The 12,205-nt window shown below is 39.1% G+C and overlaps 1 protein-coding gene and 1 pseudogene across 1 annotated transcript; one reads left to right on the top strand and one right to left on the bottom strand.

Moving 5' to 3' along the window:
- The first annotated feature begins 2,780 nt into the window (after positions 1–2,780).
- Positions 2,781–3,740, top strand: LOC130868554 (vomeronasal type-1 receptor 4-like). Its single transcript, XM_057760729.1, has one exon. It carries the CDS (start codon positions 2,781–2,783, stop codon positions 3,738–3,740), a length of 960 nt encoding a protein of 319 aa, XP_057616712.1.
- Positions 3,741–5,384: 1,644 nt separating this feature from the next.
- On the bottom strand, positions 5,385–9,515 carry LOC130868565 (prothymosin alpha-like; annotated as a pseudogene).
- Positions 9,516–12,205: the final 2,690 nt, after the last annotated feature.

Here is a 12,205-nt window from a genome sequence, read left to right on the forward strand (position 1 = left end):
AAAATGTTTTTCCAGTTTTTAAATTTTGCATGTTTCGTAATCAAGCTGAATTCATATGCAGTGTATGCAATGCTCTAAAGACTGATTTCCCCAGTTCATAGTGACACTCTCATCACTTGCACAAGCGAACTTTATCCTCTCCATTGTGCTTGATATATTTGAATTGGTGTAAAATGGTGAATCTTTTAGCACTCAGAGAAAATGTGATTTTTTTTCATTCTTCCTCCAACATGCCAACAGGCTGACAGTTTCATTCAAAGAAAGAAACAAGAGAACATTTTTGCTCTCAGAAAATTCAAATACCCCATTTCAAATGATATGTGTCATTTATATTTTGTGGACTGTGAATGTGATTGCATTAAGATTATCATTGTTAGTTTTTATTACTTACATATATTTTTACACAACTGCATAGCATATTTCTTTGTTTTTAAAAGCATCTGTATCTTTACTAAGGTTAGTTTTTATTGTAATTTTTATTCTTGAATATTTAACGCATGTATACAATTAAGTATGATAATATTGATTTTAAATTCATCACATCTTTTTAACATACGGATAGCAGTTGCTCTGCTGTTTAGAAATATGTCTATTCATTGGTATTCAAATTTCCTTTTTTTTGTTTGTTTTTTTCTTTGTTTTTTGATACAGAGTTTCTCTGTGTACCACTAACTGTCCTGAAACTCACTTTGTAGAACAAGCTGGTCTCAATCTCAGTGATGTGTATGCCTCCCAAAGGCTAGGAATAAAGAACTGTGCCACCACAATCTGGCAAGTTTCAATTTTTTAATGTCAAAAATAGGACTTGATAATCGTTTTAGATTCCATTTTCCATTGATAGCATCTTCCTGTGCATGTCATAGTGTGAGTCTGTTTCATCTGGGTTCAGATGGCACCCTGGCATTTTATCCCAACACTTTTATTCTTTGCAGGAAAAAATTGTAATAACATGGCTGCTGGAGGGAATTTTCAGGACCGTGCTGAGTAACAAAATTATGAAAAGTTAGGGCATTTAAGGGGAGATACAGAGCAAGGAGAAAAGATGAGTAAAAAAATTCTGGTGAACGGCGAGGAGAATGACAATCAATCCAGGATAACACTTGGGAAGATGTGAATGATGCAAGAAATAAATGTGGGTCAGCAAAAGCCATATGGCACAGTAGAGATGAGATGTGTTTTCAAAACTTAGAGGAGGGTGGGTGCAGTCTAACTATATAATATGTGACAGTGGCAGACAATGACAAGTCATGAAACAAGTTGAACACTGATATAAGGAATAACTGGGATTGGGGAACAACAATATCTCTGTGTAGTGGAATTCACGAAGTAATTTAAATGTTGGTCACTCATAATAGGATACCTTGGCTAGGTAGGGACTTGTATCAGTGCAGAGATTTGTGGTGCATGGAGAAATTCAGGCGGGCACACTGAGAAAAGTGTGATAGACCTTGTCAGAATGAAAGAGACTGCTGAGGAATTTACAGATGTCTACCAAAGAAAAAGGTTTGTATTTCAGGTGACAGAATAATTAGATCAGTGGAGGAATGGGTCTAAAATTAATATACAGTAAAACTCCCCCACATCCATTGAACATGGGTGATATCACTATGTTGTAAAATTTAAGGTCAAACTTCATGAGTATCATGTCTTTGCCATTCTCTGTGTAACTGTGGACCTGAGATCTCTGCTTCTGCAACAGTAAAACAGAAGAATCTTCTAATGGAAATGTAATTCAGGTGTTGCAAAATATATAACTCTTTGTTACAGTGGGTTATCAGCCAGAATCAGCCTGACTGTTTTCATGACCAAATCTCACAGAAAGCACACTTTTGTGAAGATGTGCTCAACACTGTGGGATACACAGTCTCACCCTTGCTGTCACTGTCTGCATATCAGCAGCTCAGCTCTAAGTTGTCAGCGAAATAGACAAAATGAAAAGAAATGCTTCAGGACGTGCTGGTTACCCTGTAAGGTGAAATGAGAGGCAGAGTCCCACATGGAAAGTCTGAGTATTTACTCATCACTAAGCTACAGAAACGCATCTGCAGCCAAAACACTGATGTTCAAGTGCACATGTTACTATATATGTGTTAGAAACAAATATTGTTATAAACATGGAAACAATATCAACTGAAGAATGAAAATTCCATAGGCTTGGATGAATAGTTTCACAGTTAAAGATTGTTGGTTGCTCTTCCAGAGTGCCAGGGTTCGATTCCCAAGCAATCATATAGTGCACAGACATACAGGCAAGGTGCCCATACACAAATATAAATAACTTTTAAAATTCTTATAACATGCAAATTTGGCTTTCACCTAGGTCCTTCAGCCTGATGTAACAGTGTTCAGGGTATCGGGTGGATTCTACTGCCTACTTTCCAACACTTTATTCTATCCTCTAAGATGGTCAAGAATACCTGGAACGCAGTTGCTAAGAGGTCTTCTGTGGACCTAACCTTGAAAGGATTTGGACACATCTCCAGGTGGTCAGGCACAGTCCTCTATATGCAGCACTGACAAGCCAAGGTAGGTGAATCTCTGTGAGGTCAAGACAAGCTTGGGATACAGAGCAAGTTCCAAGTTTCAGATCAGTCAGTGATACTTGGAAAAACCCTGTCCAAAAAGACAAAAAAGAAAAAGAAAGGAAAGGAGTTGGACATTTCATCATTTATCAGTTCTTCTCCTGAGCTGGAAAATCATTAATTTTCCCACAATTTCAGTTTCAAAAATAGATTTATGATACAGTCCATTTACCTGTTACTCCAGGCCTAACACATCTGATGAACATCATGCTTATAAGTAATTCCGTCTTGAGTGTCTTTCTCATATCTCAGTTATGTGTTGGTGTCATAGGGAACACATCACTGTTCATTTTATACATTTACACTTTCTTCTTTAAGCCTCATTTTAAGAAGTTGATAGATCTGCTTTTCATGCACCTGACAATAGCTAATATGGTGACGATCGTGTTCATTTTGATACCGGATATCGTGGCATCCTTTGGAGTACCCAATTTTCTGGATGATGTTGGCTGTAAGGCAGTTTTATGTATACACAGAATTACCAGGGGTCTGTCCATAAGTACCACCTCTATTCTAAGTACATTTCAAGTCATCAGAGTCACTCCCAGTAATTCTCAGTGGGCTTGGCTTAAGCACAAACTCTCAACATGGACGGTTTCTTCCTTACTTTGCTCCTGGCTCATTAACCTGGCCATCTATGGATATATGGTTGAAATGGTAATAGCCAAAACCAATTCTACTCAAGGTGGAAATGGATATTTGCATGCTTACTGTCAAAACAGGAATTTTGGGAACCAAAATTCAGGATCATTTATGAGCATCATATTCACTCATGATCTCTTTTATGTGGCCTTCATGATGTGGACCAGCCTGTACATGGTAATTTTCCTTTACAGACACCGCAAGAGAGCCCAGTATCTCCGCAGCTCGAGCCTCTCCAGCCAGCAATCTCCTGAGCTCAGAGCCACACACAGCATCTTGCTGCTGGTGAGCTGTTTTGTGATCTTGTATTGGTTGAACAATTTCATCACCCTTTATGGGTTTTATGCACAAACAAAAATTCCAAGCTTGGAGGCAGTTAATGCAATTTGGGCAACATGCTATCCAACCATCTGCCCTTTTTTAATAATGAAGAATAATAAACTTATTTTGCACTTCACTTCTTCCTTTTCAGCACTGAGAATGACCTGTTTTCAGCGTGCACTCTGGCTGAACTGAAACCCACACTTTCTCATCATTTGAACCTTGTTAATGATTCCCCTGAGAATGAAGAATTTAAATGTGAACCTGAAATACCTGATCTGACCTAGTTATAAACCAGACATTCTGTGTGCTATTTAAATCCACGAAGTTAAAATTTTTCTTGAATACAACTCTCTGTTCATAATTTTAATAATTTCAACATCTACTATCGACTCAAGTTGACACTTTGGCAAAAATGAATTCATTTTTAGTATTCTGAACAATAGTCTACTTCTTGATTTTTTTCTCTATTAAAACACTTTTCATCAAAAATGTGAAATACTTTTTGGAGCTTTGATTGTTTTTTGTGGAGTGTTCTGTCCTAAGGAATGTCTTTTAACCATTGGACAAATAAATTTTCCTATCTTAATTGTTATCTACCTAAGTTACTGCTGTGGGTGGGACTCTTTAGTGTTATAACTGACAGGTATACAAAGGATGTCCTAGTACCATCGCTGTCTTAATTTACTGTTTCAGTATGTTTTTAGTTATTTCTTTTATTTTTGGAATTAAATATAATAACAACATTTCTCCCCCTTCTTTTCTGCCCTTCAACCCTCCTGTATATGCCTCTCCTTTTTCTCTCTCAAATTCAAGGCACTTTATCATTAATTATTGTTACATACGTTTGTGTATGTTTGTGTGTGTGTGTGTGTGTGTCCCTAAATACATAAATACTACCTGCTCAGTCGCTATAATGTTGCATGTATGTATGTACTCGGGGCTGACCACTTGGTATTGGATAACCAATTGGTGTGCTCTTTCCTGGGGATGACTATTTCTTTTACTCTTGACCCTCCTTAGTTGTGTACAGTTCTCTGTGTAGGATGCAGGCCTCCTAAGTGTAGTTCTCACACAACACCAATGAAATTTCTCTTTGTAACAATGGAGATCATTACAGAAAACCACAACCAATCGAAATGCAGAATAGTGAAGCCCAGTCCCAGTGGCTGTATGTGCAATACACCTTCTGCACCTAAGGCTCAGGGAACATTGATGAAGGCAGGGCAGAAGGTTCATAGAGCCCGTGGATGAGGGGATCGGCTGTGGGATTGTATCACCTGGTATATCAGAAGTTTCACCCATGGAGTATCACCTCCCTAGCTGTTTAATATTTATTATATTTTTTTCTTTTTTAAAAAAATTCAATTGAAATAGAAGTACATCACGTCTCACTTCCTTTTCTCCCTCCTGCCCCTCCCAAGTATGTTCTCTCAAACCCTTCCCTCTCATATCCCCTAAACACTCTCAAATTGATAACCACTTTTTTTCTTATTATTATTTTTACATACCCAAATAGATATGGATACAATCTGATAGGTCTGTTTTTCTTGTTTCTATAATATTTCAATGTTGATCATTTCGTATTGGACAACCAGTAAGGGGGTTCATCCCCAGGTGAGACTAATTCTACTTTTCCCAACAGTCATTAGTTGCCTCTAATTCTTTATCTAGGAGTGAGACCCCATGAAAATTTCTCCCTTCCACGTTAACACCTCCATTTATGTTGCCATCGGTCTAGTTTTGATTATATAGTCTTTTCTAGGATAGACCCTTTCAAAGCAGATATGCTGATATCCTAGCTCTTACAATCATTTCCACCCTCTTTTGAAATGTCCTTTAGATCATAGACACAGGATCTGTGACGTAGATGTAGTCCTTGGAGCTGCACTCCACACTGTCTGCTGATTTCTGCATTGTGACCAGTGGTGGTTTTCTGTGATCACCTCCATTTGATCTGAGGATTTGGAGCTAAGAAACAAAGATGAAAGAGAACATGCATTTGCCTTTATGAGTCTGGTTGCCCATATTTTTGTAATGAATTCAAATAAAACATCTTTTTACAAGTAAAACACCTTCAATAGTCTGTCCTTGACTAGAATCCTATTGTGAGAACTCCTTCACCAATGGCCTTCAAGATCCTGGCCCTCTCTGGTCATGCTGTCATCTACTAGAAGTGCAAACAAAAGCACACACGGTCCTCTTTCTGCTAAATCCAGTTCCAGTTCCCACTGTACACAGTCTGCTGGATTCTATTCCAGTTACCAGTGCATTCAGAGGACTATGAATCATTACCCTTACTGTGAGTTAATCCCCCCCAAATAAAACTTTGTTATACTTGATTCTGGTCTATTATGGAACTACACATAATACTACCCAAATTGTACGCAACATGGGGTCCAAACCCAAAACCCTGAGACTAAGAGTCTCATGCCTTAGTGACTGAGCTAGCAAAAATAGAACCAGCAGAATTCTAGTACCTTTTACTAATGATGAAATTATCAAATTATGGCAAGACAATAAACTCTGGCAAAAGCTTGTACTAATTTTTTGGGAGAGATTAATAGCAACTATTCTAAAAGTGATAGGATTAGACTTATAAAGAGAACTAATTGGTTCCTTCCTTGCTTTGTACATGACACACCAATAACTGCAGCTCCTACAATCTATACTGATGCAAATAAATCAGGAAAGGCAGGTTACAAATCTGAAAACTTAGGTAAAGTGGAACAAAGCCCTTATAATTCTGTACACAAGTGAAAAGTATATGCTATTCCCATGGTACTAAGGAATTTTAAAGAACTTCTCAACATAGTTACTGATTTGCAATATGCAGGAAAATTGTTTTGTATATAAAACCACTGAATTTATACAAGATGATACATAATTGACTTTATTATTTATTTAAGGTCAAGAATAATATATAATCAGGATATAATCAGGAATAGGCTTTATCACATATACATAACACACATCCAATCCCACATGGGTCTGCTAGGTCCTCTACCACAAGACAATGCAGAAATTGATCAATTAGTGATTGGAAATGTGCCAAAGACCTCAGAATTTCATAAAAAGTCATTTCAATAGCAAAGGATTAAAAAACACTTTTCTATTACATGGCAACAAGCCAAGGAGATTATAGGGAGATGTCTTACTTGTTCTTCATACAACCAAACATCATTATCTGCAGGAAGTAAATCAAAGGGTACTCAAAGGAATGAAATCTGACAGATGGATGTGCTCCTCTTTGTAAAATTTGAAAAATTAAAAAATGTACACCACACAATTGATACGTACTCAGGTTTGTAATGGGCAACACCTTTGAGTTCAGAAAAGACTGATTCGGTTATCACACATTTACTAGAAGTTAGGGCTATCATGGGTATACCTGCACAAATAAGGACGGAAAATGGTCCAGCATATGTCTCTAATAAAGTGATACAGTTTTTGTTTATTATAATATGAAGCGTATTACAGGTATACCACACAATCCTTCAGTCCAGGCAGTTATAGAAATATCAAATCAAACTATAAAGGATATGTTAAACAAACAGAAAGGCATGAAAAATGCCCCAGAAAGAGATTGCATAATGCTTTATTAACTTTGAATTTTCTTAACACTAATGAGAAAGGAACAACGGCTGCAGAGAGACGTTGGATAGTAGAAAAAACTTCTGAATTAAATCAGCTACTGTATTTCAAGGATGTGTTGACCTCAGAATGAAAACCAGGAGATGTATTATGTTCGGGAAGGGGTTTCACTCTTGTTTCCACAGGACAAGAAAAACTATTAATACCGTTAAAATTAATCAAGATTCAGTTTAAAAAGGAGAAATCTCCTGATAAAGAGAAATGACAGCTCATCCACACATATGACAATCCACAGGTTGTAAGGAAACCTCATAAGTGTTGAGGAAGGGTTCTGTTCTTGTCTTTGCAGGAAAATACCCATCTAAGTCAAGAAACTTTGGACATCTAGATACTTAAAGAAGAAAAGATAGCTTTCCAGAAAGAATCACAAAGCAAATAGAAATCTAACTTATGATACCAATACAAATTCAAATTATAGTTGTTATGTTGAATATACTCCTGTTTCTGTTTACCACATTTGTGCACCTATGTGAAGTTATTTTGTCATATTGAATGCATGCATGTTTCTACCCCTGCTTAAAATATTTTGAATATTAATAGAAATTTAGGATATATTTATCATATTGCACTGTACATTTCTACCTCTTACCAAGATACTTGTATATATTGTTTACATTTTGAGGTCATTTGCTCCACATTTTTTAAAAGACTTTAATTTTTTAATATGAAGTCTTAGACTTTTGTTTTTGGAAAGAGGCAGTAGACAAAGAACATGAAGTTGGGTGGGTAGGGATGTGAGGAGGATCTTGGAGGAGTTGGCAGAGAGGAAAAAACATAACCGAATATGTTGTATAAGGGAAATAATTTTTTAAAAACCCGGCAGGGATGAGAGAGAGGCTCCTAAAGCCTCAGGCGTACATATCGGGCTATGGACTGTCAATGGCTACTGGATCAGGAGAGATGGTTCTCTATAGGAGAGTGGCAATTAGCAGACTGCCCAGGCCCCAGTGAACGGCCTCAGACCCGTGAGCATAGGGGTAGCTGAGTGGATGAAATGAGTTTAGTTTTTTTTTAGAACCACTCAGCAAAATAAAATTCCAGTTTATTGTAGGACATTGCTTCACACATAATAAACTTTTTATCTTTGGCCTTTTTAACCATCTCATACAAACCAACTACTTATCATACAACCAGGTACAAACACAAAAAAAGTTACTGGAATGCTCGGAATAAGATTGTTTTGTTGTTATTGTTGTTGTAGTTTTTGTTTTGTTTTACAAGGTTTTGTTTTCTCCTTTGAGACTACAATGAACACGGTCATGCCACAAGTATGGTCAGAAGTAGGACAGAGAATGCTCTGAAGGCTGGTCTGGTCACTCAGTATCATTAAGAATGGCTGACCCCTAACAATATGTACAAAAATATAAAATGTAAATAAAAAATACAAATTTTCCTTTTAAAGTATTTTTAGAAAAAAATCAGGGTGTTGGAAGTTTTGGTTTTTTCCTTCCCTGTTGCAAATTCATGTTGTGGTTTTGATGAGTTGATGAAGAGAGCATGTCATCTGTGGGTGGCACTGCCCACTGTGTGTGGGCGGGGCCTGCTCTTCTACTTGAAGGTGACCACGTTTAAATTCTGAGAAGGGAAGTGGCAGGTGAATAGGTCACGGTGGCTGTAAGTTTAGCTTTTCCTTTTGCTGTCCAGTCATCCTCATCAGTCTTCTGCTTCTTGGTGCTAACACCGCTCTCCTCATCGTCTTCAGTTACCCACTGTAAGAGCCTTAGCGTCCTCATCTTCATCTCCATCCTCTTTCTCACCATCACCTTCTCCCTCTTCTTCATCTACCTCATTGTCGGCCTCCCGCTCCCCATTTTCCTCAGTAGCACTGTCATTGGCAGGTGCGTCTCTTCCATTCTCTGCGTCCTCCACAACTTCCTTCTTCTCCTTCAAGTCCTTGGTGGTGGTCTCGGAGCTGGTGACCACGGCCACATCTTGGGGGCACGGCGGTGATCCGGTGCAGTAAGGGAGAGACGAATCGAATTCGGAGACTCTGGAGAGAAAGCTGCCAGAGTCCGCCTTGAAGGAGGAGGCAGGTAGCAAAGGCTGCTAGAGCGAGCGTGGAGCAGGACCAGGAACAATGCAAAGATGGCTTTTCAGAGCAGACAGTGGGGCATGAGTTAATTTTCTTTTAAAAGCACATGAAGTTAGGAGAGAGGTGTTTGTAGGATGCTAAGGAAAGTGGATATGATCAAGATATGTTGTATGCAATTTTCAAAAAAAAAAAATAAACAAAATGTTATTTCGTAAAAAAACAAATATCAAAAACAGGCTTATGAGGAAAGATACCAAGGCTGGTACCTGGCTCCCACACGACATGCACAAGTGTGCACATGACAGGAAGACCTGTAGGTGGGGGTTTTCTGTCCAGCAGCTGCTCCCAAATAATCAGTTAGAAACTTCATATTAATTGTAAATGCTCAGCCAATGGCTAGGCTTGTTACTAGCTAACTCTCACATTTAAATTAACCCATATTTCTTATCTATGCTTTGCCATGTGGCTTGGTAACTTTTTTCAGCACGGCATGCCTATCTTGCTTTTCTCTGCATCTCCTCAAAACTCAGATTTCACCCTACTTTCTCCCAGCATTTTCAGTTTGTTTCTCCCGCCTATCTTTACCCTGTTCCGCTATGGAGCCTGTCTACTAAAGCTATCATAGTGACTTATATTCACACAGCGTAAAGGAATGTTCCACACAGACCCAGAGCTAATTGCACTGGTGCTAGTCATGGACATACCCCTGCTTATAGGGAAACCAGGAAGTTTGGTGTCACAGCAGTCCAGGATCTCTCTCTTTTTTTAGACTTATTTTATTTAATGTGTTTTGGAGTTTTGTACCACATGTGTGCTGGCATGAAAATGCCAAAAGAGGGCACCAGATCCCCTGTAATAGGAATTGCAGATTGTTGCGAGCCACTCTGTGGGTTGCTGGGTTTTGAGCCAGAGAGCAACAAGTGCTCTTAACCTGTGAGCCATTGGTACAGTCTCAGAATTACCTCTTTTGCTTGTTTTTTTTTTTTTTGGTTATGTTTTTTGAAACAGGGTTTCTCTGTGTAACAGCTCTAGCTGTCCTAAAACTAGCTCTATAGACCAGGTTAACCTCGAGAGATCCACCTGCATCTGCTTCCATAGTTCTAGGACTAAATGCATGCACCACTACCACCCGACAATCTCTTAATACAGTGAGTAGAGTTCTCTTTGTGGCTGTCATGATATGGACCAACCTCTATATCATGACTCTTCTATGGACACAAAAAAGCCCAGCATCTCCACACCTCAAGCCTCTCCCCCCACCCCCCACCATCTCCTACACACAAGTCTTGCCTAGCACCTATTTGCTGTGTTCTTTTAAGAGTCGAATAACTGTTGAGGTTTGGTGCCAGACCAGACCATAAATTATTTCTCTGGACTAGTGGGGAGGTGTGGGATTAAAGGCACAATTCACATGGCTTTATCAGGAGGGAGATTTTCAGTGATCCCTCATGAAATCCTGAGTTCACATCCTGAAAATTCCTCTGCGTTTATTCTACAAACAGTCTTATATACCAAAACATAACTGGGGGAAATTCATTAGCATTCTGTTTCCTAGGTAACCAGGTGTATGGCTGTGGTCTCGGCCACACATCTATCTATGTCTGCTTGGTCACGTCTTTCTATCTTCCTGCTCTGTGTGCTAGCTCCTTCATGTAGGCCAAATTAGCATCTCTATCCCAGGTGTCCTCCAAATTAAAAAGAAGGAGCAGAACAACATCCTGGCCCTTTGTTAGGGAGGTGACCACCTCTTGTGTGGCAGGTGCAAACTATGGCCTGAGAGTCTGGTTGCCATACCATGTAGAAATATTAGCCTACAATCCACTCTCTCTTATTAATTTTTAATAAAACCTGTGCTTCTGCAACAGGACATATGATCATATCTGCCTTAGGCAAAGACTTCTCCATTTACTTAAATTTATTCATCCTTGGAATAGACATTCCATTTTATGCAAGCTCCTGTCTTAGGCATCTGGGGAGAAGAAGCTTAAAAGCTGTCATTGACTGCTGATCTCTATGAAGAAAAGAGATTAAGGGAGAGAGGTACCTTTGGGCTGTGTGTCTTGGAGCCATACTTTCTTGTCAGGTGAAATAATCGTGTGTTATGAATAATCATGCTCCTAAAAGCTATAGTCTCCCATTTAAAGAAAAAAGGATCACCTGAGTTGAAAATGTTTCTTCAGCTAGTTTAGAGCACCTCTTAAATTTTTTTACATTGTATCAAAATCCAACATTCTTTTTTTTTTTAGTAATTATATTTTAATTTCACAAATTTAAAAGATTATTTTTATCAAATTTGGATATTTTGGTGTTTTTTTAATTAATATTTCCACCTGCTCCCCGTTTCCCATTTCCCTCCCCTCCTCCCAAATATTGCCCCCTCCCCCCACTCCCCTCTCCTTATCCCCACTCCTCTTCTCCACCCCCCACACCATTCCCCCTCCCTTTCAATACTGAAGAGCAGTCCAAATTCTCTGCCCTGCGGGAAGACGAAGGTCTTCTATCTACGTCCAGGAAGGTGAGCGTCTAAACAGGCTAAGCTCCCACAAAGCCAGTTCATGTATTAGGATCGAAACCTAGTGCCATTGTCCTTGGCTTCTCATCAGCCTTCATTGTCCGCCATGCTCAGAGAGTCCAGTTTCAACCCATGACATATACATTAATTCTAAACATTTACAGGGTGTGTCAAACTTTTCTCAACATCTTATAAGTGAAAGACCCCGATGGGACCTTCCCTCAGGTGGAGACCCCCGGACACAGAGACCAGGCCGAGACCACGGGTCGGATGCAAACTGCAAGAGGTTTATTAGGTAGACACAGGTACCTGCGGGCGGCAAAGTCTTTCGGAGGACTTGCGCACCTGCAGACTGGGAGGAGGACTTTTTATAGAAAAGAGGGCAGCAAAAAGCAATTTACAGAAGCAGAAGCTTGGTTATCAGAATGAGGCGGGGGCATGAATGGTTTTCCTCTCCCAGCA

This window comes from Chionomys nivalis, chromosome 2 (genome assembly GCF_950005125.1).
Source record: "Chionomys nivalis chromosome 2, mChiNiv1.1, whole genome shotgun sequence".
NCBI lineage: Eukaryota > Metazoa > Chordata > Mammalia > Rodentia > Cricetidae > Chionomys > Chionomys nivalis.